The following is a 26,603-nucleotide window of genomic DNA, read 5'->3' as shown; positions in this document are numbered from 1 at the left end:
ACAGGGCAATGTTTCACAGTTCGACACCGTCATTTCTTGTCGTTTGGGTCAGGTGGAGGAGGAGGAGGAGTGGAGGGGGAGGCGAATTATATTATTTTATATAAAAGCAAGGAAAGAAAAAAAGTAAATAAGCGAACGGGAGTGAGAGACGCTTACGATTACGACTTACAATCGGAAGAGCTAACAGACACAACGTAGACAAGGAAGACACGGCAACCGCCGAAGAGGATGGGTTTTCCTCCACCAGATGCAGGCTACAGGCTGCAGGCTACGCAGCACACTGAGCACAATGTGCGCCGGGGGGAGGGGATGATCATGAGCGTATTTTGCAGGGATTGTGTGAGAATTTTTCTAGTTCCGGTGGCGGTAGTGGAAGTGGAAGCGGAAGTTGGCGAGAGAAAGAATGCCGGGAGGCGAAGAGGAAAAGAAAGACAAAGGAAAAGTTGGCGAACGATACTGCTCCGTTCTCTATAGTGGCTAGGAAGAAGAGGAAGTGGAGGAATCGGAGGAAGCGGAGGAGGAGGAAGGGGAGGAACTGCCAAGAGGCCTAGGAGATGCAGCAAAAAGACAGAGGCTGCCATTATGAATCGGAAGAGGTCCCAAAGAAGAAAAAGAGGCTGGCTACACGGGGTTGCAGATTACGCATACAACGCTTGACTCGGTCGGGTAGCAAAAAGAAAACGTACAACGTACTGTATCTTGCAAGAAGGCACTTTGTGGCTTGTGGCTGTTTTCAACAACGTGCTTGGTTTAGTGTGTGTACGACGTAGTACTCCGTATTCCGTCTGGCAGATGGCATTTTGACGACAGAAAAGACGACGCGACGTACGATGGAAGCAAGGGCACAAACATGTAACAGGTTAAAAAAGAATCAGACCCCTCGCAAGGTTGCAGTCAACCCCCTGTATGTTCGCGGGCTTCCACAGTCTGCCACGGCTCTGATTTCTTTTCTTTTTCACTTTTCTTTTTTATTTTCTTTTTTGACTCAAGACCCTGCTTTCGCGCTGGCTCGGCTAGAATGACCGGTGAGGGTAAAGAAGAGGGCCAGGGCCTGCAAGGGACGCAAGAGCAAGAGCAACAAGGGTAAGCGACCAGGGCTCAAACGGTTCTTTGCGGGACAGACGCGAACAAGTCAAGGGTTATGAAATGGGTAAACCAAAAGCAGAGGAAAGCAGCGAGTTGGGCAGGGGTTTGTTGCATTGGTGTGTGGTACGTGCTCGAAAAATGTTGAAAATGGATGAGGTGCAGTAGTGCGGTTGTGCAATAGTGCATTTGCCAAAGCAAAAAAGGGAAGGCAATATTTGCGGGAGACTCCCAAGGTAAAAAAGAGACGAGGAGTCTGGCCGTTTTGCTGAAGAGAATGGGTAAAGAGAACCGGCACATGCAAAACCCTCACCGTGAAAGTGCGATTTCTGCTCTGCAGCGGTTACTGCGTCTACGGGTCCGAGTGTGAGTGGGTAAACCAGGATCAGAAGGGACTGGGACAAGATCGAAAGGGGGTTTGCTGACAGCATCCGGACGCCGACATCAGCAGGTAATATACACAGATAGGGGGAAGGTGAGGAAGAGGTGACAAGCGAGAAAAAAGCATCGTACGATGTACACTTGCACAAATTATGGTTCGTCGGTTTGCAGGCATCGACGCCGAAGCGTTCGTTGGCGTGCCGGGTGAGGATGCAGTAGGGATGCAGGAGCGATGCTATGCATGCAGGATGGCGCAGGAGGCAGAGCACGTCGTATGCAACCCTCTCCCGAGTGAGGACAGGATGGAGGACGGAGGATGGAGAAAGGGCGGGAGGGGTTTGAGGAAATAGACAAATACGAAGAAAGAAGATAGACAGCAGCACGGGCCGAGAGCTGCCATCCATCATGCGAGGACATGGAGCACGGAGCGAGGGTGAGGTGAGAGAGGTGCTAAACGAGATTGGTGGACTGGGCAAAATGGCACACCCACAATCAAATAACAGCTCGGCGTACGAATTGCAGAATACAGCACAACATACGAGGAGGAACGAGCCGCCGCAGTTTTGCCGCCTGCGATCCGATAGATGCGCCGCACACGCCTGCACCCTGGGTTTTGGGACGTGAGTTTTGGTTGGCTCGGACCTGTGACACAACGCACAGAGATTGGGTTGGATCGTGGACTGGATACCAAACATCAAATGTACTGTTGTGTCGTTATTCCGTTTTCATACGATGTATGGAGTACCATTCCACTGTCGTTTTTTCACAAGTGCAACGCCATAAGACTTGGTCCCGTCCACATTCGAGACCCATTTTCCATCTATGCAGGTCATGCATGCCGCCAACAATCAGTGTGTGTGTGTGTGTGTGTGTGTGTGTGTGGAGCTATCTTTCGTCTCCCAGACGATCCGGCTGAGGCGACAAAAAGACAAGAAATAGGAAAAGGGAACAGGGAACCGGACAGAACATGGAAACAGCAACTCCCCAAGGTTGGAAAACGTGCAGGACAGACCAGTCGGAAAGTGGAAATACACCCTCGGCCCATCGAGCGACTTGCTCACGTTTTTGAACGACGGGGGGGTGGCAGTGATGGAGAATCGCTCATGAGGAAAGTGGAAGAAGCCAGGGGCCGGACCGTTCGCTCGACTCTAGCTCTAGCGTGTTTGACGGAGTGCTCCGAGACGAAGAAAAGAGGGGAAAGAGACAGACAACGGCCAAGGAGAAGAGGATGGGTAATGATCAGCATCTGTCGATCGGGTGTGAGTTGTCTTCAGTTTTGAAGCGTCTTTTCGTTTGTTTTACTCGTCCCCCGTCTCCCTTCCTTTTGTTTTACTCCTTTTTGATTTTCTTGCGGGAGTTGGCATCCTTCCCAATGTATCCGTCGTTCTATTTCTGGCCCGTGAAGCTGTGGCTCAAGTATGGAGCGTAGAGACGGAGCGTGGAGACGGAGCGTCTCGACATTTACAGAACCACTTCCTTTCTCTTTTTGCTTTTTCGATGTCTTGACGTGACGACGTCGTCCTTCCCCTGCGTCAACCCCAGACCCCTGTCACCCAGTGCCCGCCCTCCTCTTTCCCTCCAGCCTCCTTACAACGTGTTTCGAGCGCCGGGCCTGGTTTCTGAACGCGGACTCCCGCTGCTTGTCAACCCCTGATCCCTGTCGCAGGGCCTCTCCACTTCTGTCAAGTTTGGGGAGGGACGGGAGGAGGCTCGGAGGACGGGCGACAAGGGCGACACTGTCAAGAGTCTGGCTCTCTAGCTCTCTGGCTCTCTGGCTCTCTGGTTCTCTGGCTCCTCGCTCCCTGGCTCCTCTGGTTCCGCCTGGGGCAGGCGAACCAGAATGCAGAGCGGGCGGGAAAGGATTCTTCCGTACATGTACAAAAATAAAAAGATAAAATAAGATCAGCCCGTACTGACAACTACCACCACTACGGAGCGCATTTCCACGCATAACTGTGGATAGCACCTGCGCATTGCCTTTCTCTGCGTTCGCTGCCGCTCAGCAGGGTCAGTGCAGCAGGGTCAGTGAGCAGGGCCCATTGTGCTGGACCGTCCCGGTGGACGACTCGCGCGGCCAGAGAGATTGAGTACGTTGCATCACAAGACATATTTTGAGGCGATGCACTCGCTGTCCTTCTGTTCTCTCCATCACCGATGGGCAGGAGACGAGATGGGCTAGCATGAACTGGACATGCACAATTGGAAGAGGCACACAGACAGTTGCACACATATAGGCACATGATTAAGTACCATACAAACACACAGACCGCAGTCTACAATCCCCCCACCACTAACACACGCTCCATGCCAACAAAACTCCGGGTATTCCTCCGTGTCCTTTTACTTTTTGGGCTGTCAATGGAACGTAGGCATGCAACTGCGACGTCAGGTGTTAAGCGCACTTGTTGGCGTTGTTCTTGTTTCTCGGAACACGAGCCGTGATGTAAGACGCATTTTGCTGCCTTTTTTCCCCGCGCACATCCATGCTCTTCTGACCTGTGGAGGTTTGCTTGGTTTCGTTGGTTTCTGTTTCCTCGTCAAATGTACAGCGTACGAGCAGGGAAACATGTGCGGTTTAAGTGACGGAAAATACAGTGGATGGTCCACACCCATTCATTCCTGTCCGGCCTGTCCAGCTCCTATCCCTCCCTATATCAGACGCTTTATGCCCTTCAGGCTCTCCGTAGTTTCTTTTTGCTGTCGTGGGTCTGTCCCATGTTGGCGGGATTGCTTGATACAAGGGGTTGCAACCGTAGTGAAGGATTGCCTGGGGACTTGCGCACGCACAGGCAGTGCTTTAACCAAAAGCCGGCCACCCTCCAAAAGAAAAGTGTCATAAGAAAGGTTGGTGACGAAATGACGTGGAGGTGATGGGCGGGTTTGACAGGTGGCCGGCTGAAAAAAATAAAATAAATAAAAAATAAAAAAGCTTATTGAAAGCTTATTGTGAGAGAGCGAATGAGGATGCGGAACGCATTGACGACGAACAAGACGTAATTACGTCGTAAAGGAGGGAGGGGAGCAATAGGAGGAGACCAAGAAGACAAGCCGGCAGAGGAGAATGAGACTGTAGTAATATTGGCTGCCAAGCGTGTATTTTGCAGCTGAGCTTTTTATTTATTTTATTTATTTTTATTATTTTATTATCTTCCCGACTTTCACGTCACCACAAGGACATCGCTTATTTTGTTTTCGGCGACGATCCCCCCTGTGATTTCCCAATGTGGAAGTGTGGTCAGTGACAGCCCCAGCCGGCATCCATGATCCATGTCCCGTTGCCCGAGAATGCCCAATGAAGAGATGTACGACGGAAGATTGTTTTCGTTGTCTACAATTCGAGGGCTGACCAGTGCTCCAGCGAGGATGCAACATGCTGCGACAAGTCGACCGTGAACAGGAGACATTGAAGACGATAAAATGGCGAGCAACAACACGACGTCGCCGGGTCGCAATGCATTATTGCATTGAATACCAAGCACCAGCACAAAGGAAAGTCATGGGAGGAATCAGAACGTCCCCATCCTGCTCCAGAGAAAAACGAGGTAGAATCCGAGCGAAAAAGCTGGGAAGGGTAGCAACGCAGCGGCGTAGACCGGGACCCAAGACAGATTGCTGGACGAACGCTGGACGAGCGCAAGACCGTGACAGTTGCAATCAGCGTGCATGGATTGGGACCTGGTTGGTCCACATACACTGCACATTTCCCTCTACAAGGTACATACTTGCCTCATACCTCCGTGTCAGTGCAATACGACACACAGGGATCAGCGGCGTCCTCCATCTGAGGCCCATCGCCTGTGCTCCGGTTTTATGGCACTACGGAGGTTTTTCTTTCTTTCTTTCTTCTCATACTTTGCCTTCATACCGATGAAGATGGATATTCCATATGAGGTCCAATAATATGTTCAAGTCAGCTGGCCTAGATCAAGTCCCGATCCGCGTTTGGCCCGTTTGGCTGAAGACGGTTGTGATGGAGGGTTGCAAAAGTGCCCTGTGCCCTGCTAGGCAGATCTGCCGTAATACCATAACATACTGAGCCGCTCTCGGTAGTGGCCCTCTGCGCCAAGGACAGCAAAGCGGGACAGCAAAGGGTATGACAAGCTGAAAAGCAATATACGGAGTCCGGAGTCAAGACGGAGTACGACCTCCCAGTGGAATAATATGGATTGCATGCATCTGAAGGGATATGTGCCTGTGTTGTATGCCGGAAAGGTGGAAGGCGGAAAGGCGGAAAGGATGCACGGTAAATACCATATATATATGTATAAATCGTATATGTACTCCGGATGCATAAATGCGCCAAACTACACGACAAGGGAGGCCAGGAATGCTCCAAAGGCGTAATTACAATGTAAGGCGGCGTCTGGCCTGCGCCCAGCGGTGGGAGATTCCGGGGAGAAAGGATACGGAAACGGGTACGTCGTAAACCAAGGGAGAGAATCCACCGGAGGACCATGTCTCAGTTCTCAGGTGCTAGCGTCAACGGTGAAGTGGAAAGGTGGACAATGTGATAATGTGGACAATGTGGAGCAGAAAGGAGAAAGTGAGGATAACAAACACGGCCAAAGAAAATACGATGTAGAGAAGGAGTACGACGCAAACATCCTCAAAGCAGGCCTGGCACTCGGCCGATCCGCTACAAGGCGCTTGCCCTATACTGGCCTGATCTTGTGGCGGCCACGCTTTTGCCACAGGTGATAGTGGACGCCAAAAGCGCCACTGACGGTACCACGCTCATGACGGTCCAGACACGAAAAGACGGGCAGATAACTTTCCTGGTAAAATTAAAGGCCTTGGCGGCAAAGGGCCGCACACCTGTTGGACGTAGCTCACCTCGTGCCCCATTTTCGGTGTGATACGACGAGGGCATGCGATGCCTGTCCTGCATGTCGTCCATTTGGTCCATTTCGACATCCTCGACACGCCATAGTACCCCTGGTCAAGGGCCAGCCGCCACGAGGCCAGAGCCACACAACCAAAGGAGTGGTGCCGAGATGAGAGGTAAAAAGAAAGAGGAGACGAAAGAATAAATAAAAAGAAAAACAAAACAGAAACAAAAACAGAGACAAAAACAGAACCAGAAACAGAAACTCGACCACGAGCCGTTTTGCCCTCGTTTGCAGATAAAACAGCAAACGTGCTATTCCTCCGCAAGTCTGCACGGCCCGAAACGGACTAGCTGTGGCTTCGTCTTGTTTCTGTGTCAGTGGGTGGACAATATTGTTTCACTTCTGGTCGTCACAAGAGCCCGCCTGTTCGCCTTGGTGTGCTTTGCACGCCGTCGATGGCGGAGACGGTCTTGTTTTTCTACTTGTTTCTTTTTCTTCCTTTCCTTTTTCCTTTCCTTTTTCCTCTTCTTTATCTTGTACGATCTACCTCCTTTGGACCCAATATCAAGATGGCGCCCGCCTGCGAATATGAGCCAGTGGTAAGCAAGCCTGGTCGTCCTATTTTGTCCATCATTGCCTGGTTTGCCGCGCTTGACAGCAACTTCTTTGGTTGTCCATACAAGTCGAGCCAGCGAATGGAACGACGTGTTCGGGAGCCTGGTCGTACGAAGCAGACACGCAAACCAGAAGTGAAATAAGGCACTATCTAAATCCCCCCATCGGTTTTGTTGGCTCTTTGGTTTCGCTGGGATTCTGACAAACTCGGGAACCGGGCCAGGTGCCCCCCTCCCCACCCCTGGCCGGCAATACGATGCAACTGTGACGCGGTGCGCACGTCGCAGCACACAGCAATGCATCCCCAGCGTAGCAGTGCTGGCGGGGAACGGTAGCAACGTCCCCGTACTGAGGAAAAACAGATGTGGCCGTGATGCAACGCCACGGCGCCTCTCGCGGAGCTTTTCATCAAGACCTGGACGAGCGACTGTGGCTCTTTCGGTGTCCTGATCGACCACGGTGTCTTTTATGTTCCGGGAATGAACTCCTTGTTTTACTAACGTCCTTTTCGTTCCACGCAACGCCGCACACCGCCACCTCTTCATCGCCATCTCTGCTCCGTTTTACATGTCCTGCATCGTGTACAGACTCGCGTCGTAGTCAAGACTTGTCCTCTGTGCTCCACAAGGGCCGTCTGAACTTTCCATCCTTTTTTCCAGTACTGGAAGCATGCCGTAGTGTCTGCCGCTCGTTCTGCAGGGCTTCCGAAAAGCAGTTCTGGGTAGTCGTACTCGGCAACAAGAAAAAGACGACCTTATCATGCAGGATGCCGAAGTTCGGTGACAAGGATGGCTCGGCCGAAATAGTAAAAATACAAAGGTGGGAATCAAGGTGGGAATCAAGGACGGCGAAGAGCAAAGGACAAAGACACGACAAAGACATGCAGGCGCTTCCCCGCAGGAACCAAGGATTTTGCGCCATAGCCGGCTTCTGTGCACGCTGCGTTGTGCCTCTGTGCTGTCGAATCAATTATCAATTGTGCATGACGGACGACGGCAAGTGTCTTGTTGCAGGTGCAATCGTTTTATTCTCTCCTTTTTTTTGGCCCAATCGATGCCATTTCGACTTTGTACAGTATAGTCATCCACCTCAAAAGTCCCCCGTGCAGGGTACAAGGCACCAGATATCTGCCCTACGGTAAAACATCCAAAACATCGTCACCCTCACATCTGTTTCTGGGTAAATCATTCTACCCATATTTGTCCACAAACACGCCGTGTGCGACCGGGTCTGGCCTTTTGTGGCGCAGCCTCATCGCGCCATATTGCTGTCTGCCGTTGGAGTCTCTCTCGTGCGTGTTCATGTGCAACATGAGGACGATGGGAACGGAAGCCTCCTTTGCTTTCCTTGTAATTAACACTTGCTGGTATTGACTTGACTTGGTTTTGATTCTTTTTTTTGTCCGTTGTATGCTGCTATTTTTGTCGTTTCTCCCTTTCGTCTTCTTTTTTCTCGCTTCACATGCTCCCTTGCATGATCTGTATCTGGCTGCCGCCGTCCTTTGCACAATCTCGGGCTCTCGTTTGCTCGTCGGTCGCTTTTGGGAGCCTTGCTTCTTTTTTTTTCGTTTTTTTTTTTTTTTTTTTCTTTGTTATTTCAAGGTCCTTTCTTTTCTGCGCGTCAACATCGCCGACCAGGATATACACCCGAATCACTTTGAAATAAATTCAAAGAGGCCGTGACACCCGTTCGTCCATATCTGTGCGCTCGGGACTGTGAAGCCGATCATTATGCATTTTCTTCCTTGGTCCCGTTTTTGCAAGCCCCTGTGCTATCACGACACCAAACTTCTCTCACTCGACGGACGTTAACAAAAGTGCGGAGGTACGTTGTGTGGACCACTTCAATTTCATATCGCTTGCTTGCAGAGCCCAGAGTGGAGGCCAAGAGGAGTACACCTTTACAAGCATCCCAAAATGTCCGGCGAGGGAGCATCGTTTTATGCATCTTTTTTGTTTTAATGAACCACCCTCCATTTCCCGGGGCAGACGTCCCCCTAGCCTGGTCCATGCGCCATGCACCATGCCCCATGCACATCGCCCTATGCGCCAAACAAAACTCGTATACCGAACCAGCTGGACTTGCAAGTGGCGAAGTCCTTTGCCGACGACATGGTATGTGTTTTCGCATATCCTTCAAACCAGACCGTATACGACGATGCGGTATTAATTTGTACGCAAGCGCCCGTTCTCCTTCTGTTGTCCTTTGCTCATAGTCCCTCACATTCCCCGGGACAAGAACAAGGGCGGGACAGCAACGGGAAGCCCTTCTCCCTCTGGTCAGCCCTGTTGGCCATTTCTGGTCAGCCGCCAACACGAAGACGCAACCGGAATACTATCATCCAAGTATGTACGATGTACGACGTTCGACGTTCGACGTTCGACGCTCGACGTACATAAACTACAAAACAGGCGAGTATGATCGACAAGCACCCGTGATGGTAAAATGACTTGGCTCCTTGGGCTGGCGACGCAAGGCCCCATCGTATTTGACAGCCCGCATAGACGGTGATTCGGGATCGCTTTGCGTCCATTACAACGCTCTTTGCCGATCAGAATACAGAACAGGCCGTTGGGGACACAAATGCCAAGCCCAGTCCAGCACATCCAACAATCACATATTTCGTACAGAATACGTCGTAATTATGCTGTAAAGCTGCCAGCAAAACGACAACACTGCACTGCATCCCCTCCTTTTTCGTCCTCCTCCTCTCTGCCCTGGTCCTCTGCACTCTCTTCGGCGTCCATTCGTTTGCCCTCTCCCGGTGCATAAACCGTGCACAGACCCTTGTCCGGGCTTGGTGCGGGATGGCATGAACACCCTCCCATACGGTACGACGTACTCGCACATTGTCATGCGTTTTAATATCACGACAGCACCCCAACGCATCCCAGTTTTTCAGTCTATTGTTTTATGGGGGATATGACCTGCATTTCCCTTGTCGCCAAAGCGGCGGCTCGCCCCCGCATCAAGTGAACAAGCACCTTAATAACGCACATATTAAATCACGGCAGACGGGGTATAGAATGGAGGGCAGAACCGCGAGCCAGATCAAGGATCAGCCACCGGGAAGCAATTGTATGAGGCAGTAGCGGTGGGTGTTAAGAAGGTTAAGAGAGTTTAAGAGAGTTACAAAGTTGAGAATTTGAGAGTTTTAAAAGGAAAAAAAAGCCATCCAAGACAAGTCAAAATCAGTACTCTGCACAAAACTCAACCCAATAACTCAGTCACAGAACCCAGTCGAGGCCGCCTGAGCAGCCTCCGCTACCACGATGACCACTGCATGATGCAACACCACAAGCCCAAAAGGCGGCTATCCGACTGGCTCGTCACATGTCGGCGCCCGGCTCCGTGCAGGAGGTCAGGCGAGACCAAGGAAGAACAGCTCGTAATAAAAGGCCCATCACAAAACACAGAACACAAGTGCACCCAACGACAACAAGACACAAAGGCACGCACGCCGACACGCACGCAACTGCACACAGGAACACAAACGAAAGGCGCGTCCTTGCATGGCAGGAATGCCTTGGTCCGCGGCGGAAGAGGGTCGATGCATACCGTTTCGTACGCCAACTCTCCTGATTCTTGTCTGTCCGCTGTCGATTCCGGACATCACATCGAGAGTCCGAAAAAGACGGCAATGTTTCTATGGATGCTGTAGTCTCCGACTTGGTTTTTCTTCTTCTTTTTATCCCCTCCATCTTCCGCACCATCGCTCGGGTCCGAAAACGTAAATATCATGACATTATAGGGCCAAGACAACCCGAAAACAAAGGACATACACACCCGCGACCCAATCAAACTCCAAAGCACTACCGGGGAGCACGGAGACTCGATCTGGTGGCGCCCCGTCTCGGACCCATCTCTGGCTGGCGTTTTGTTTAGACTTTAGACTCTGTGTGCCTCTTCGGTTCGTCCTCTCCCGGCTTATTGCGTCTCGGCTCCTTTCCTTGTCGCTTCTCTTTCTGTCTTTTTCTGCCCTCTCCCTTTTTCAGACGCCCTCTGTCCCTCTCGTTTTATTCGTCACACCCTCCCAGCCTCTTCCGTCTCTCCCTTTCGACCTCTGCCGTCTGCCGTGCAACATCCACCAAGCACAAGCCCATCTCAGCTCCCTCCCTCGCGAACCAAGCAATTGCGTCTGTCACATTTTTTTAACTGTCGTTTTCACATCCGTACGTACTCTTGGTTGTTGAACCCCGACGAGTCCAGAAGAGAGAGTTTGAGAGCACATAATGTTTCTCGTTTTGCTTTTGTATTGTTTTTGGGCCTGCTCCGTCTGTTTCGACATCCGGCCCTTTTTTATGATCTCGACCCTTGTCCCGATATGATACAAGGAGGAGGCAGAGGGGCGGTGTAAAAGAACGAGATGTAGGCACAAGCACAACATAAAACGATCTGTCACGTTCGACAACGCGGCAACACTCTCGGTGTCCCAGTTTCCAGTTTTGTCCGCGTGGTCTCGTGTCGTCATGTGCCTGCGTACGGCCGTCACCGCTACTTTGCAGAACAGAATGAGCGGGTGCAACAGCTGTTTTCTTCTTGGTGACTGTGTTTCGGGCGTTCCGCGTGAAGAGAAGTTGTGTGGCTCTCCAAGTCGCGCAGAGGTGTTTGGGTTTGCTGTCGACGGGCCATGTGGTTGCTGTTGTTTGTAGTTTCTTGTGACCATGTCAAGACCAACTAAGACGCACCGGCGGAAAGGCCCGTTTCGCCGCTCCCACATGCCGTTCTCTAACAAACATAGAAACAGATACGAGCGACATATGCCTTCCAGACGGGGGCGAAGAAAGGGCGCAGGCCGACAAGGGGGAAACCAACCGATGGGGATCTGTTTCAAAGACAATATTTGCTTTTTGAGGGAAACATCCGACACCGTCCTTTTGTCCTTGTGGCTTTTCTGTTTGACCCAGGGATGGATGCTCTGTGGTGTCCGATGGAGACGGCCTTGACAGCAAAACGCGCTGGAGGCGATCCGAGAATCAAAACAGAAACCATCCTCAAAAAGCCACAAAATTGATGCCATGCTTGTCCGTGCCGTTCGCTACTGGCCCCGAGTCGCCCACTTATCAAAAGAGGAATGCCCTTGTTTGAGAAATTCCTTACTGATTTACGGATGCCCCCCTCGGCCCCCGCATCGCTCACAAACAGCAGAAACGCATGATGATGCCGCGGGGAAGCAGGGCGATCGTGAGGGATTGCCCTGGACGAGGACACCCAAATACATGGAACAGAAGAAGGGAGAAGAAAAAAAAGTTTGACGACCAAACTGTAAATAAAATTGCTCTCCATTGTCGCCAGATACCCTTTTTCTCTGCTGTCCAACCTTGACGACAGTCAGGGCGGCAAGACGCCCACAAGAAACATGCAAGGGCCATCCAACCCTGGCCCCCAGAAGGCATAGATCGATGCGCTGGCCATCAAACAAGCCGATGGAGCATCACCACAAATTCTATAATTAACAACCTTGCGTATCATAAGCAAGCAAGGGAGAAGTAAAAACAAAAGGAGTTCTTGGGTTTGTTTGAAAATCAGTTTGCCCTGTTCCGGTCGTTTCGCGAATCATGACAATGCCCTTCGTTTTGAATGGTCTTGACAGGCGTATTATATTACTAAATAAAAATTAAAGGTGACCGTTTTGTGACCGTTTTGGACAATGCCGTAAATAAGAATTGGACACTGAATAATCTTTCATGTAATGGGATGGCCGTCTAGGAATGGGATCGGTGAGGCTGGCGGTGCTCGCTTGAAGGCTGTTGATGCAAAAATGAACGACGAGGAATGTCGGGTGCTGAATCCAAGAGTCACTCAAAATCGATTCGTAAACGAGCAAAAGTAGACATAAGACAGAAAAGGAACAAACTCGCAATGTCAAATATTAGAGCAATACGTTTGTCGTGAAAACGTCTAGGCATAAAACGCGGGCGCATGAATACAATCCAACTAAAAAAGTAAAAAAAATCTGAAGAAACGCCGAACAATGCTGCAAAACGCCTGGCCAAAACGTGAATACCGTAGGGGAAAATGCAGCGCCGAAAATGACATTAATGACATGACACGCCCACAATCTGCCACGCTCATCTTTGCTCTTGCGGTAGGCCGGTCCTCTATGGCCGCACCCGGCGCACACTGGCCACGCGCCGGACGGGCGCACTGACTTCACGACGCTCCTTACCGGGCGTAATCGGACGGCGGATGCCACCGGGGGCTGCCGTCGTCATGGTCGTCGTCGTTGTTGTTGTTGTCGTCGCTGCGGCCGACGAAGACGACGTGGTGCGTGTGGACGAGGCCGACGACGACGAGCCCCCGGCGGCACTGCGGGCCCGTCCGCGGCGCTCTCGAATCTGGGCCAGGCACTCCTCGCGCGACATCGTGGGCGTCAGGGCCGGGTTGTGGATGTCGAAGCTCGGGCCCTCTGCCGTCGCGGTGGCCTCGCCGTCGCTGTAGACGGCCGAGGACGAGGACGACGACGCTGCGGGCAGGATCTTGCTGGCGGGTGTGCGCTGGGCCGCCATGATGCGCTGGGCCAGGCTGGGGTCGGTCGTCTCCTCGCGCAGCGGCACCTTGGTGGTTGTCGTCTTGTGCGTGAACACGTTGGTCGCAGCCACTGTGTGCGGGCGCACCGAGCGGCTGTTGAGCGACTCATCCATGGCCGGCGTCTCGTACCGCTGCGGCTGTGCGACAGGTGTCGCGTCGCGGTCTTCGTACTGCAGCTGTGCCGATGCTGGGCGCCGTTGCCGGGACCGCCCAGATTGACTGGATTGATGGGAGTGATGGGAGTGATTAGAGAGATTGGAGCTGTCGGAGCGGCTGGATTGGCTGCTGTGGCTCCGGGCATAGGCCACTTCGGTCACGTCCGAGACGCGCGCGACGTCCCGCTCTTCCTCGACCACAGTCGACTCTTCGCTGACGACTCTCACAGGCGGCGGTGCCGCACTGTTCATGTCCGTTTCGGCAACGCGCATCGAGGTGCTCGCAACCAGCAGTGACGTGGCAGCACGGGGTGCCTCTTGGGCGTCATCCATATGAACATCCACATTCGCATTGTGTGCGGGAGCCTCCGTCGGCAAAGGTCCCGGCGTGGTGGGCACGTGAAAGTTGACCGGCTGCTCGGCTTCTTGGCGGTGCGGTGCATCGAGCAGAGACAGAAGCGAGGTGCGCTGTTGGGCATACGAGGGCGGCTCCACAGAGGGCGTGCGCGCGTACATGGACTGCTCTGTGGTCGTTTCGACGGTGTAGTCGGCCGAGTCGGTCGTCACGTCGCCCAGTGTGGTATCGGCGTCCTGGACATCGGCGTCGCGCATGTCGTGAAAGGGGTGGCGGTTCTCTTGCGTGGTGGCTTGTGTCGGCACGGCGACTTCCTCAGCTGCGACTCTCGGTGCAGCCTCTGGCTCCTGCACCGTCTCTTGCAATGCCTCATGGGCGGTCTCCTGCTCAGTCTCCTGCTCAGTCTCCTGCTCAGTCTCCTGCGCAGGCTGCTGTTCGGCTTCCTGCTGCGGCACCTCCTCGGCGCCCGGCACCTCTGGCATCGCAGCCATCGTGGCCACTGCCGCTGCTGCAACGGCCTCCTCCATCTCCTGGGCAATCTGCTGCGAGACGGTGCGGAACACGCCCTCTTCGGGCACGAAAATGGTCGTGCCCAGCCGAGCGGCCTTCTTCCCCTCCGGAGACGGGCCGTGGCTGTCTGTGCTGTTTTCGTTTTCGTCCGTCATCGCATTCGCCTCTCCGCCGCCGCGGCGTTCGGGGCTGAGGTTGACGTGGAGGCCGCTCTGCAGCGTCTTTGTCGGCGAAGGCTTCATGGCGGCCCGGATCTTGGCGGTCGGCGAGGCGATGGCAGCCTTCTCACTAAGAATGATGCGATCGCCAGCGTCGCCAATATCGAGGTTGGGCCGCTTGCGCGCAGAGTCGAGGATGCTGGTGCGCGGGCGCTTCTTCATGCACGAGCACGCGCGCAGATGGCACTCGGCCTCGAGGTACTCCACGAGCGCCGAGGACCGGTCGGCACGCTGCTTCTCCCACTGCCACAGCCGCGTCAGTTCGCTGATCTCGGCTTCGCTGGTGGCGGACGACCGGATGTCCAGCAGTGTGACGGACGACGCACGGGCCGCCTTCTTGCTCTTTGTCTTGCGCCGGCTCGACCGCTGCTTCGTCATCGTCAGGCCGTCCTCGGTCTCGTCCATGCTGTCGTCGTTGGTGTCTTCGTTGGCCTCCTCTTCAGCCTCCTCTTCCGCCTCCTCGGCCTCCTCCTCCGCATCGGGTGGCGGCAGCGGCAGGCGACCCTCCGAGGCAATCCGTGCCACATCCTCATCGGACGTGGCCAGGCTGCGGAACGCGTCCCGCTCCTGCTCCAGCATCTTGACCTTTTGCAGCGTCTGCTCCAGCGCCTCCTGGCACCCCACCAGCTCGTAGCGCGCCTGGAACGCCTCCTGCTCGCGGGCCTTGCTGCGCTCCTTTTCGTGCACCAGCGCCTCCTCGGCCGCCTTGCTGCTGGCCCGGGCCGCCTTGAGCTCTTCCTGCAGCTTGACAATGGCGCTCTGCGACTTGAACGTCTCCTTGCGCGCCCGCCGGATTTCCTTTTCCCACAGCGCCTGCGTGTGTGCGTGCGTCTCCTTGGCCCGCCCGTAGTTCTCCATCACCGCCTCCAGCCGCTCGCTGACGCGCTGCTCGCGCTGCCGGCCCTCGTCCACCTGCTTGCGCAGCTGCCGTGCCTCGTCGCGGTACCGACGCATGTCCGTCTCGGCCTCTTCCCGCCCGACCATGGCACGCTTCAAGGCCGCGTCGGCCGTCTTGCGTTCGAGGTGCTTGGACTGCATCGCGAGCGAGTTGAACTGGCTGATCTTGTCGGTGACGGAGGCGACGCTGGAGTCGAACGGATGGCTGTTGTTGTTGTTGTGGCTTCCTGGTTGTTGGTTGTTGACGCGCTCAGGCGATATCACCTGGAGCGGTGTTGGTGAGCCGGAACGGCTCCCGTGGAAGTCCATTGTGTGTGCTCGATGCGTCGTAGTATGCCAGAGGTTGTTGATTTTGTCGAGTGTGTTGTGTTTGTCTTGTTTGTTGATTCGATTTGATTTTTTAGTCGATTGTCGATGTCGATGTCGACGGCGTTGTCGATGTGCCGTTCGTCGAAGGCGTGAAGAATGCAATTGGGCGTTCGTGATGTGAGATCTGGGATACACACGCTCTGTCGCTTTGTCTCCGCGATATTAATTTGTCCCAGCCGTTGTGGCATTTGCTCTGTGCATTTGGCGTAGTTGTGCGTTGTGTTTATTACGGGTCGCGCTTTTTGGTGGCTTGTTGCTCTGGCGACGCGATAGTTAGGGTGACAGCCTTGGATAAAAGTGGAGCTGCTACAACTGTTGTGGCTGCATCGTGGCTAGTGCATTTGTGGGCCCTGATTGCTTTAGGAACACGGAACTGCAGTTGGGGAAAGCTCCATCAGGGTCGCGCTTGCCTTTGGTGCCGTCGGAGCTCGTAATGCGGTCCCGCATTGGTCCAGATGCAGCAAGTACTCTATTTCTGGCCAAAGTTGCCTTTTCTTTATGCTCGCTGCCGTTGTCGTAGACTTTTACCATATCTCGTGTCGCAGCCTGTCCGATCCAGCCGCGTGAAATCTGGCAACTAGAATCACCCCACACACTGAGCTCCGGATGTCCATGGAGCTGGACCATTGTTAGTTCTTCGACTGCCTTCTCGGCTTTCTTCTCGACATTGTCTCTTTCTCGACTTGCGTCGTCCTAGTGGTTATCGCCAATATTACATTCGCCGTTTTGCATCTGATCAACTTTCGATTTGTACGTGCCAATCGAGTCTCACCTTCAATACACAATGGCCGACAACGCTGCTCGCCAGCGGAGGTTTCCGCTTGAGCCGCGCGTGGTCGACGTAACCGACCTGACGGACGAGGACGACGACGGAAACAACGGCAAACCAGTCACACCGCCACCGACGACGACGACGCCGTCGACGCAGCCGAAGCGCAAGACCAAGGGCAAGAAGCGGCCGCGCGTGGACGAAGAGGACGAGTACAGCCCGTACCTCGACATCTTCCGCGTGCTGACCTTTTTGCTGCTGGCGTCGTGCGGCCTCAGCTACCTCGTGTCCGGCGGCGAGTCCTTCTTGTGGGGCATGCAGCACAGACCCAACTATCTCAAGCTCTCGTGGTGGAAGATGCAATATGTAGGAGGCGACCACGGTCCTTACTCGGTGTGCATCCTTACTCCGGGAGCGCCGTTCTGTCTGCCTAGCAAACGATGCTAACCATGGCGTGTCCATTTGTACTTTGTGCAGAACGGCCCACGTTACTTTACACTCGAGGAACTCGCCGAATACGACGGCTCGGTTGTCGAAAAGCCCATATACCTCTCGATCGACGGCAACGTCTTTGACGTCTCGGCCGGCCGCCACATTTACGGCCCCGGCGGGTCGTACCACTACTTTGCGGGCGTCGACGCCAGCCGTGGGTTTGTCACGGGCTGCTTTGCCGACGATCGCAACGGCGACTTGCGCGGCGTCGAGGACATGTTCTTGCCGCTGGACAACCCCGAGGTGGACAGCCACTGGACACCGGCGGAGCTGGCGGCGAAGAAGGTCCAGGAGCGCAAGGACGCCGTGAAGCGGGTGCACGACGCGGTGCAGCACTGGGTGGATTTCTTCACCAAGAGCCACAAGTACCACTACGTGGGCAAGCTGAAGCGGGAGCCGGGTTGGGAGGGCGAAGTGAAGCCGCTGTGCAAGGTTGCACAGGAAGGCCGGGCCTACCGCGAAGTGCCTACGAAAGAAGGGGAGTGACCGTTGGGAAAGCCGATTCCTCGTTTCGTACAGGTTCCGTTTTCGTTGCGAAATCACACGTTTCGTTGCAATGCATTTCGACCATGGGTTCTTATTCCAAAACTTCAATATTTTTTTTCAATAAAACGCAGTTAAAAAGAGGTATGTAAACTACACGTCGTGAACGTCTCCCTTGTACACTGAACGAAACGAAGAAAAGGGACAAAAGGAAAGCTCGTCCTCCTCTTTTCTGGTCCGGACCCCAGCTCCGCTTAATCACACGAAAAAAGTCTAAGATGGGGAGGAAAAAAAGAAAACTCATAGTACACCAAGCCAGGGGACCCGAGGAAGAAGTCAAGAAACCATCATTATGGGCACACGCACAACCCGCATCAGCAACCCAGTTTTTGCCGTCCACCACTGCTTTACAGCAGGAAGAAGGTGCCGGCAACGGCGATGAGGCCGGCGGCGAACTGGGGAACAGAGACCAGGTTGGCGGCGCTGGTGGTGACGCCGCTGGAGGCCGTGCCCGAGGACGACGTGGTGCCGGAGCTGCCGCTGTTGGCGCCACCGGGAACGACCGTTGTGGCCTTCATGGCATTCGTGCGGTACACCGCGAGCGACTTGGTATTGTCGGCAGTGCTAGTTTTGTTAGCAAGACGTCGGCTTGGAAAAGGGGGGGGGGAACGGGCGGGAGCCTACTTCTCGTTGATGACCATGCTCATGCCGTTCTCGCAGTGCTTGGCCTGGCCACAGTAGATCCAGATGGGCTTGGTGTCGTTGACCATGATGGTGTAGGTCGGGATGTTGCCCGTGTTGGCGCTGGCGGCGACGGGGACGAAGCCCGAGTGGAAGCCGGTGACGTTGCTGAAGGACGCGATGGGCTGGCACGGCTGATCGAACGTGGACTGCGTGACGGTGTGGTTGCCCGCGAGGAACTGGAACTGGACCATGGAGCCGGCGGCGACCTTGATGTTGTCGGGCGAGTAAGTAAGGGAGTTGTTCTTGGCGGAGACCTCAACAACCGTGACGGACGTCTGCTGGGCAGAGACCAGACCCAGAAGGGCAGAAAGGGCGAGCGTAGAGAACTGCATTTTGGATATGGAAAAAAATGAAGTTTTTGAGGGGAAAAAAAAACAAGAATGGGAGAACGAAACAAAAAGGTGTAAAGATTGAAAGGCGACTCGCGCTGCAAGTTGGTGATGATGGATATTAAAGGACTAGCCTCTTGAATAATGAAGTGAAATGGAAAAAAAAGAAGAAAGTACAAGGGAGAGAAAAAGTACACGACAATAAGAAAACTAAGATGGACCTACAGAAGGAAGAGGAAAAAAAGAGAGAAAGGACACGGGTCAGTGGGATGGGAAACGGCATAAATATAAAGACACAATCCGACACAAAAAAAGGGCCACCCCTGCAAAGCATAGAAAGGCGGATGAATTGAGCGGATCTGCCGGTTCAGAGAGGGGGACTTCACCAGCAAAGGGACACCTGCAAAAGACCCGGCATCGCAAACCGATGGCCCTTGTCTGATGTCTGAAGCGGCCAGCAGGGGTTTCTGGGCGTTGCTAACTTACGACGTCTTCGCCAACCTGTGTTGGACGCAGCCGTGTTTGTGCACGTTACGGGGTCGCCCGTGGGTGGGGACTTTGAAACGAGATGACAAGCCCGCGCCGAGAGCCCCTTCCGACCACCCACTTGGGCGACGACTCGTCATAGGAGAGAAAAAAAGGCTTGAAGACGAATTGTGAAGAGAAATAGAAATAAAAGAGGAAAATGGCGAGGCCTCATTGACCCCCTTCCCCGGACGAAACATGACTGTGTGGCTAAGGCGTTTTCTCGGCGTCTAATTTTTTTATTTATTTTTCATTCGTGTGTTTATGACCACCACCAAGCCACGAGTCGCAGCCCCATCCTGACCACGACCTCCTTTTCACTTCCACCTTCACAAGAAACGTTTGGAAACATGTTAGCTCGACTCCTTCCTTGGCCTTCACTCTTTCGTCGACCGACCTTTGTCGTGGCGACAGTCCATTGCGCGTGAGCCAAGAGCAAGGGGGAAAAGAGAAACACAAAATAGTAGGGGGAACACAAAATAAAGGAGAAACATGTTCAAACAAGGAACGAGGAGACTTTTAATTGAAAGGGATGACCTGCAACCCTGACAACGTCTAGATGGGATCGTGAGATTTGTTCAGATGCCAAGCGAGGAGGACAGAGGGGCAAAGACTGCTCCAAAGACACAAGGCTGGTCCGCGGAGTTGGCCATGTTTGTTTGTTTGTAGCAGCCGATCAATCGTAGCCTGTGTCTGTACCGTTCTTCTACTTTAGTTGTTTTCATCTACGGTTCTCCCTTCTGACGTGTCGGCTTACGTACGAGTTGCTCCAGATGTCATTATCGGCGAGTCGCTGTCTCTACAAAGACGTCTAAGCAGACCGAAGAACAGAGAGTCGAGTCTCAATTTGAAGCAGATCCTTTGCCTGCCCGAAACGAAACTGTTAACAGAGTTCCATTGGTCGCATGACAGGCAGTGAGGAGGGACTATCACAAACAAGCAAAGGACTGACGGAGTGCGCTGACGACAGAGCAATGGTCTGAAGAATGGCACGACAATAAAATAAAACAAAACTAAAATAGACAAGATCAGTGGCGTTACAGAACGAATACCCCGTCAATATCGGCAGTGGAAGCGACTTCTGGCCCGGTTGAGGCTGCGCGCCTTCAGAGCCGCCCTGTGCAATTACGGCATGTTGGCTGTCCGTGGAGTGCGATGCAAGGTGTCGTCGTGGGAGGAAAAAGAAAGCAACGGAGAATGGCTAAGTTGATGTTAGCTCCTTTCGTTCTTCCTGAGGGGCCTTTTTGGCAGTTCGCTCCTTCTGTCTGGCTCCTCATTTAGGCCTGGCCAGGCCCGCCAGGGGTTCGGGCCTCTTAGTGGAAAACCTTAAGGAGAAAAGTGGACCCCATCCGGCCGCACGGATTGTGCCTCAGATTTAGTGGGTTTTAGCTGCATGTCAAACGCAACTCAAACTCGACAGCGTCTCAAGTGAGGCCAGGGAACGGCTGGGATTACAATGACATGGCACAAAAGAGGCCGGGTCTCGTCGACGACGTTCTACTTCCGTCGCTTTCTACATACTCTGCAGTACACACAAACTCGGCCACGCACGTCGGCTTACACGACTGACTCGATATCTCGGGCCACTCTGGACCGTCTTGAAGCTGGTGGACACGGGCACATGACGAGGTGTGTTTGTGCGCCGCTGTAGCAGTTGGCGTGCCAAGAGCAGAAAGAAACAGTCAGCTTCCCTCAGAAAGCGACACTGCTGGGCAAAGGCCCAGCTGCTGTGTTGATAACAGCTCGTTTTACAGACACCTGACGATTGAAACGAAGAGACACGTTCAAGACAGACGCTGTGAGGCGTTCGTCGTCCTGCGAGATGCTGGGCGCTGTATGCTGGACATCGGACGCTCGACGGCGTTGGCTCCCAGAAAATACGGAGCAGTCTTCGCTCGATTTCGCTGGGTAAGGCATACGGCAATACGACAAGTAAACACTCGCGGAACGCGATGTCGATCACTCTACGGCGGTCTTGGCGGCTTGAAGCGACTTGGCTGTCGTGGGGAAAAGACAATTTCTCAGTCTGCGTTGTGAGGCGTGCAAGCTCTAAAGAGAGAAATGGCCGGCGCACATTTTACTAGCTGGATGCTACGGTCACTTGCATGATAGTACGGTGGTCCCTAAAGATGAAAATGTGGCTTATTTTATATTTATCTCCAAATGCAAATAAGAAACAACAAAGAAAACAAAAGAGAGGAGAGAAGCTGCACAGAAGCTGCACAGATACCGGTAACTGATAACAGCAGCTGACTATATCGATTGCCTAGGCTCGAGCATCTACGATAAGTACGCTCATCTCCCACGTCAATAGTGGCGGCCAGCGAGGTTTGCATGCTGGCCGTAGTACGTCCGTTCGGCCGCTGCAGACTCCGGGTCTTCGAAAGGAGGTGGCGTCGGAGCACGCGGAAGGTTGCATTCTTCTGCCGGAGCCGGACGGGGTACGCGTCGCTCTCTTGAACGTGGCCGAGCAGTAGGGTCTGAATTACGGTCATGATCCTTGTGTCGGGGCTTTGGCTGGGACTTACTCGAGCTCTTGCGATGTGCACGGCGATGTCTACCAACGCAGGAGATGGAGTCTTCGCACAGTATACTGCAATTATCGGTCCCATCGTCGCTCTTGACCGGAATAGGCGTATCGTCGTTATAAAAGCCACTCGGTTCCAGCTCACGATGCAATGTTCGCGGCGCGGGATAGACGTCGCCTCGGCAGGAGAAGCCTGGCGGGGGGCGATGATGGAAACGGCTTTGGCTGGGTCGTTGATCGTAGCGTAAGTCGTCTGACAGGCCTAAGGAGGCGAATTGTCTATCAATGCCCGGAATGGAAGTATCCATTCCTATATTGAAGCGAGGATCGTCGCGTATGCGTAGAGGCTGTGTCAGCGGAGACGTATACGTGCCTCCGCGGACAAATGTTCCATGGGGGTTTGTCATAGCCGGTTGGCCGGAAAATGGCGACCTATAATTTCCGTATGCATCCCGATGTTCATTGGGAACCTCGCACGCAGCGCCATGGTGTCTGTATGGCTGGCGTGGGTCCTGTAGTGGGTACGAGCTTTGGCTATACCGTCGGTTAGGAGGGTGGCCGGAGTGTCGGCCGGAGTGGTGGCCGTCGCTCTCTTCCCACCGTTGAGTCCGATCTAAGGTCGGGCTGTGGACCTGTGGCCCTGGTTCTTCTTGAAATGGATTCTGGTCACCGTACTGGCCGTCGTACTGGTCGTACTGGTCGTCGTACTCAGCCTCGGCGTATTGGGCCTCGGATTGAGCCACATACGAAGCTTCCGAAGTAGATGAAGTTTCGGTTACATCGGTTATCCGCCTTAGGACGCCGTTTCCCTGAAAACTGCCGGCATCGATGCCAGTGTCAGGATAGGATCGCTTAGGAGCGTCACCATCCGAGGCAGCCTCCCTCATCCGCGCGCTCTCGGCGCCGCGGGTGTTGCCGTATCTATGGGAAGAACGACCGGTTATGATCTGCAGGTTGTTTGCACGAATCGCTATATTGACGGATCCCCTTTGCATTGTGTTGAAGGAAGAGATGCGCCTGAGATGTGTATGTGTGTGTGTGTGTGTAAGTGTGTGTGTATCGATTCTCGTTGCTGGAATATGCGACGTAAATGTTGTTCATATCCACGCCTCATGATCATGAAATATGGGTGGTTTTTATACAACAGCTGTTCACAATTGCAATTGACACGACTCAGGGAATTGCCACAGCCATTCGTCCACAGCATGAATGTTGTTCACTGTCTAAGTTGTAGAAATAGATTTGGGAGCATTCTTAACTTCGGACAAAGACAACAATCACGATCATCTTGTTCGTGCGAAATAATCCATTGTCCAGCACCTTTGTCCATGAACCGCAAAAACGAGCATGGCGCTTAGGGCAAAGGTATAAATATCGGCCGCCGCTCCAAAATACCACAAACGTTTCCCTTTCTCTTTTTCAAAAACAACCACAACGACAGCCGTTCCTTGAATCTCTGACAGCACTGCCCAATATTGCTTTTACCCATTGCTGCATTGTTATCAGACACATTCAAGGAACAAACAGCAACAGACAAACACTCACACTCCCCTTGTCCACCATTCACAGCCATGTTCCAGTTCCTTGCCTCGGCCATTTTGTGCTGTGTCTCCCTCTGCCTCCTCCTGTGGTGGATTTGGGTGCTGCTCACATTCTGCGTGGTCATGACTCTCCTTGGCCTGGGCACGGTGCTGGTCCTAATTATGAACCCGCCGCTCTTTCTCGTGTTCCTTGCCGTCGGCTTTGTGATCAACTACCGTTATCCGTCTTTGTTTATGGACAATGAGCAGACAGCGGACGTCTTCCACAGCGACGAGTGTGACTGTTGCAACATGTAAGACGTAGTGCAAATGCTGGCCATTTGTTGATTTATTTTGGGCGAGTGTTTGTCGCCTGCAAGAGTTTTCCTATAAAAATAAAATTTGTTCTTTCACAACGACCAATGTTCCCAATACAAGCCTGTCCACAATGTGTGATTCTCGTAAACCCCCCTTGTCCTCTCCATCTACGCCGCGGCCTGCAGCGACTGCAGAAACGCCGGGCTCTCGTAGCCCTCGCGCACCTTGGCGACGGGCGTCAGATACCCCTCGTCGCCCCCCGCCGCCAGCTGCCGCACGTACGCCTGGGCCACACGCAGCCACTGGGCGCGCTCGGCCGCGCTCGCGCCCCGGCCTTCCCAGACCCACACTTCGCGGCCGGCGTCGTCCCACAAGAAGACGTCGCGGCCGTCAAAGTCGCGCAGCGACGCGGCGCCGTCGCGCACGAGGTCAAACGAGAGCTGGCCCGAGGCGTCGCTGAGGCGCCACAGCTTTTGGGGGCGCGGGGGCTGGTTCGACCGCGTCGAGGCCACCGGCCGGTCGGACCGGAACGACGTCGCCGCACGGGCGCTCGACTCGAGGCTGCCGCCGCCCTGTGCCTCCTGTGCGAGGAGACGGAGCACCACGCCGGCCCGGCCCTCGTCCTGGGCGAGCACCTGCACGCCGCCCGTGTGTGCGGGCGTCAGCAGGTCCTGGGCGACCTCGGCGGCCTTGGCCTTTTCCATGGGGCTGCACCGGCGGCCCTGCCACACGTAGAGGGCGTCGCTGCCGGCGGCGTCGAGGACAAAGACGTCGTCGTCGTCGAGGCTGGTCGGCTGCGCGGGCACCTCGTGCACGACAATGCCGCCGTCGGTGCGGGCGCCCGGCTGCTTGAAAACGCGCAGCAGCATCGTCTTCTTGGAGGGCGTGGCCTCAGCAGGTTCCTCGACGTGGGTGAAGCCCGTGGCCACGCCGCCGCGGCGGATGGTCAGGCGCTGCGGGAAGACCGCCAGGAAGGCGGCGGACGGGCTCGCCTGCAGCTCGCGGTGCTGCGTGGCGGCGCCGTGCAGAAACTCGTCGAGCTCGACCGTCTTGTACGCGGCGGTGCCGGCCTCGTCCTGGGACGTGTAGCTGCCGAGCCAAAAGAAGATTTCGTGGCCGAGCGTAGGGGTGCGCGTGTCGCGGCCGACTTGGTACGAGTGCAGCACAATGTAGCTGTCGCCGTCGTAGAAGAGACCGACGCCGCGCGCCGGCACCGGCACCACCTGGAAGTCCTCGATGCGCCAGACAAAGAGGCCCGGCTGCACGCCGACGACGCCGTTGTTCCAGGCGGGCTCCGTGGCGGCCGAGGCGTACTTGACGCGGTGGTCAATGTCGGTGCCAATCAGCTCGACGTTGCTGTCCTTGATGTCGTACTCCTTGGCGTGCACGAGGCCATTGTGGGGGGCCATGACGTAATGAGATGGGCGGTTATTGCTCAGGAACTGTGATTGTGGTTGTGATGGTTGTGATGGTTGTGATGGGCTGTGATGGACTGTGATGGGCTGTGATCTGGGATGCGAGATCCTGTTCCTGGTGCCTGATGCTAACAAAAGGGGTCCTGGCTGGTTCCTGACCTGGCAGCCCCGCCCCGTCTCGGCACTGTTGGCACCTGTTACGTCATCGGACCCACTCAGCCTCACTTACAACGACGAATGAGGTGAAAGTCTGGGTGATTTATTTCGTACTGCAGTTATTCTGTATATTATGGCAGCTATGCTGCAAAAAAAACTGAAAATAAATACGAAAGCATTCGTGTAGGAGACATATTAGATTTTCTAAACAATCGTATACTTGTGAAGAACGAGAAGAATAAAAAGAAAGATAGGGAAAAAAAGACGATAAGCTTCGAGTGCTTTCACGAGAAAAGAAAGAGGAGTGCATCCCAATCGTTGCCATCGTTGTCTTGCACCCCGGGCCAATTGCGCACCATTCTTCATCGCCACGGACCACCATTCTGGGACGGAGAGAACCCGCAACAATGGTTGACGATGACGTCTGACAGCGCCACTTACGCAGTGCCAGGAGGAACCTCGCAGAGCACACCAAGAGTGGCCTAATCCGTTAGAAAGACGTGTATACAGACAAAACGAGGTAGATGAACAGGCTCTTCTGAGAAGGAAAGGATAGGGAAGACATACAAGGGGAACGGTGCAGCACTCGGGCACGCCGCCAACGGAAGCGCAGGCGGCTTCGAATTCAGCAGCCGACGTCGGGACGATAGGGACTATTCATGTCAGTCATATGTTCTCGTTTTGTTTTGCCTCATTCTGATTTGCCTCCGTCGTTTCTTACCCGGCTTGCAGTTTAGGTCAAGGACGTTGAGGATGTCCACCGTGCAGCACTGCGGGTAGGAGCCAATGAGGCCAGATGGGCAAGCCTCGTAGTTGGCACTACCGCCGCCGCCGCCGCCGCCGCCGCCGCCGCCGCCACCACCGCCGCCGCCGCCGCCGCCGTTGCCGCCATCGCCGCCGTCGCCGCCGTCGCCGCCATTGCCCCAGCCGTCGCCCGAGGACTCGGCAGTAGGGGACGCCATGGCCGTGGCAAAGATGGCGGCAAGAGCGAGGGCGTGGAGCTTCATGTTGATGAGTGGAAGTAGAGTGGATGTGAATGGAGTACGGTATGTATAAGTAGATGAATCGAGGGTAGACTGAATGTGCTGAGCTGATGGAGGCTGGGAGCTTGGTGAGGAGAAGTAAAACGGTGACAGGAGAGAGAGCGACAAGCGTGGACTTTATACTTGGGGATGTGGAAGGAAGACACCAACAACTCTCGCCCTGGGAAGAGGCTTGTGACGAGTAAACCGAGAATGCTGACAGTAAACAATCCGTCGGGTCTCTGGCGATGGCCCTCTGTGGTCTGTTTGCCAACTGTCTCTACGAGAGGAAGTGGCAATTTCGCACAGACTTCTGTACTCCCACAAAACACTTGTTTCCCTCTCAATGTCTCTCATTCA

General features: G+C 54.3%; 10 protein-coding genes across 10 annotated transcripts; 4 read left to right on the top strand and 6 right to left on the bottom strand.

Moving 5' to 3' along the window:
* Nucleotides 1-1,869: 1,869 nt before the first annotated feature.
* SPSK_04756 (uncharacterized protein) lies at nt 1,870-2,088 on the top strand (the record flags this gene model as incomplete). The annotated part of the gene is made up of 1 exon (XM_016731550.1): nt 1,870-2,088. One exon carries the CDS (start codon nt 1,870-1,872, stop codon nt 2,086-2,088), a length of 219 nt encoding a protein of 72 aa, XP_016586521.1.
* Nucleotides 2,089-6,100: 4,012 nt separating this feature from the next.
* On the bottom strand, nt 6,101-6,370 carry SPSK_04731 (uncharacterized protein; the record flags this gene model as incomplete). Its single annotated transcript, XM_016731527.1, has 1 exon — nt 6,101-6,370. One exon carries the CDS (start codon nt 6,368-6,370, stop codon nt 6,101-6,103), a length of 270 nt encoding a protein of 89 aa, XP_016586520.1.
* A 2,553-nt stretch (nt 6,371-8,923) lies between these two features.
* On the top strand, nt 8,924-9,357 carry SPSK_04641 (uncharacterized protein; the record flags this gene model as incomplete). Its single annotated transcript, XM_016731441.1, has 2 exons — nt 8,924-9,022; nt 9,124-9,357. 2 exons carry the CDS (start codon nt 8,924-8,926, stop codon nt 9,355-9,357), a joined length of 333 nt encoding a protein of 110 aa, XP_016586519.1.
* Nucleotides 9,358-13,009: 3,652 nt separating this feature from the next.
* Nucleotides 13,010-15,883, bottom strand: SPSK_03957 (uncharacterized protein; the record flags this gene model as incomplete). Its single annotated transcript, XM_016730772.1, has 1 exon — nt 13,010-15,883. One exon carries the CDS (start codon nt 15,881-15,883, stop codon nt 13,010-13,012), a length of 2,874 nt encoding a protein of 957 aa, XP_016586518.1.
* Nucleotides 15,884-16,727: 844 nt separating this feature from the next.
* SPSK_04461 (heme/steroid binding protein domain protein) lies at nt 16,728-17,690 on the top strand (the record flags this gene model as incomplete). The annotated part of the gene is made up of 2 exons (XM_016731267.1): nt 16,728-17,105; nt 17,190-17,690. The coding sequence occupies 2 exons, from the start codon at nt 16,728-16,730 to the stop codon at nt 17,688-17,690; spliced, it is 879 nt and encodes a 292-aa protein (XP_016586517.1).
* Nucleotides 17,691-18,094: 404 nt separating this feature from the next.
* Nucleotides 18,095-18,763, bottom strand: SPSK_04557 (uncharacterized protein; the record flags this gene model as incomplete). Its single annotated transcript, XM_016731360.1, has 2 exons — nt 18,095-18,311; nt 18,372-18,763. 2 exons carry the CDS (start codon nt 18,761-18,763, stop codon nt 18,095-18,097), a joined length of 609 nt encoding a protein of 202 aa, XP_016586516.1.
* Nucleotides 18,764-21,592: 2,829 nt separating this feature from the next.
* Nucleotides 21,593-22,807, bottom strand: SPSK_04354 (uncharacterized protein; the record flags this gene model as incomplete). Its single annotated transcript, XM_016731162.1, has 1 exon — nt 21,593-22,807. The coding sequence occupies one exon, from the start codon at nt 22,805-22,807 to the stop codon at nt 21,593-21,595; it is 1,215 nt and encodes a 404-aa protein (XP_016586515.1).
* Nucleotides 22,808-23,383: 576 nt separating this feature from the next.
* SPSK_04732 (uncharacterized protein) lies at nt 23,384-23,650 on the top strand (the record flags this gene model as incomplete). The annotated part of the gene is made up of 1 exon (XM_016731528.1): nt 23,384-23,650. The coding sequence occupies one exon, from the start codon at nt 23,384-23,386 to the stop codon at nt 23,648-23,650; it is 267 nt and encodes an 88-aa protein (XP_016586514.1).
* A 167-nt stretch (nt 23,651-23,817) lies between these two features.
* Nucleotides 23,818-25,059, bottom strand: SPSK_04341 (gelsolin; the record flags this gene model as incomplete). The annotated part of the gene is made up of 1 exon (XM_016731149.1): nt 23,818-25,059. The coding sequence occupies one exon, from the start codon at nt 25,057-25,059 to the stop codon at nt 23,818-23,820; it is 1,242 nt and encodes a 413-aa protein (XP_016586513.1).
* Nucleotides 25,060-25,658: 599 nt separating this feature from the next.
* On the bottom strand, nt 25,659-26,228 carry SPSK_11002 (uncharacterized protein; the record flags this gene model as incomplete). Its single annotated transcript, XM_016737223.1, has 3 exons — nt 25,659-25,703; nt 25,789-25,874; nt 25,943-26,228. The coding sequence occupies 3 exons, from the start codon at nt 26,226-26,228 to the stop codon at nt 25,659-25,661; spliced, it is 417 nt and encodes a 138-aa protein (XP_016586512.1).
* Between the last annotated feature and the right edge of the window lie 375 nt (nt 26,229-26,603).

Source organism: Sporothrix schenckii (assembly GCF_000961545.1).
Source record: "Sporothrix schenckii 1099-18 chromosome Unknown Cont46, whole genome shotgun sequence".
Classification (NCBI taxonomy): domain Eukaryota; kingdom Fungi; phylum Ascomycota; class Sordariomycetes; order Ophiostomatales; family Ophiostomataceae; genus Sporothrix; species Sporothrix schenckii.
The sequence above is the reverse complement of the archived record's forward strand: the minus strand, read 5'-3'. Positions and strand labels throughout refer to the sequence as shown.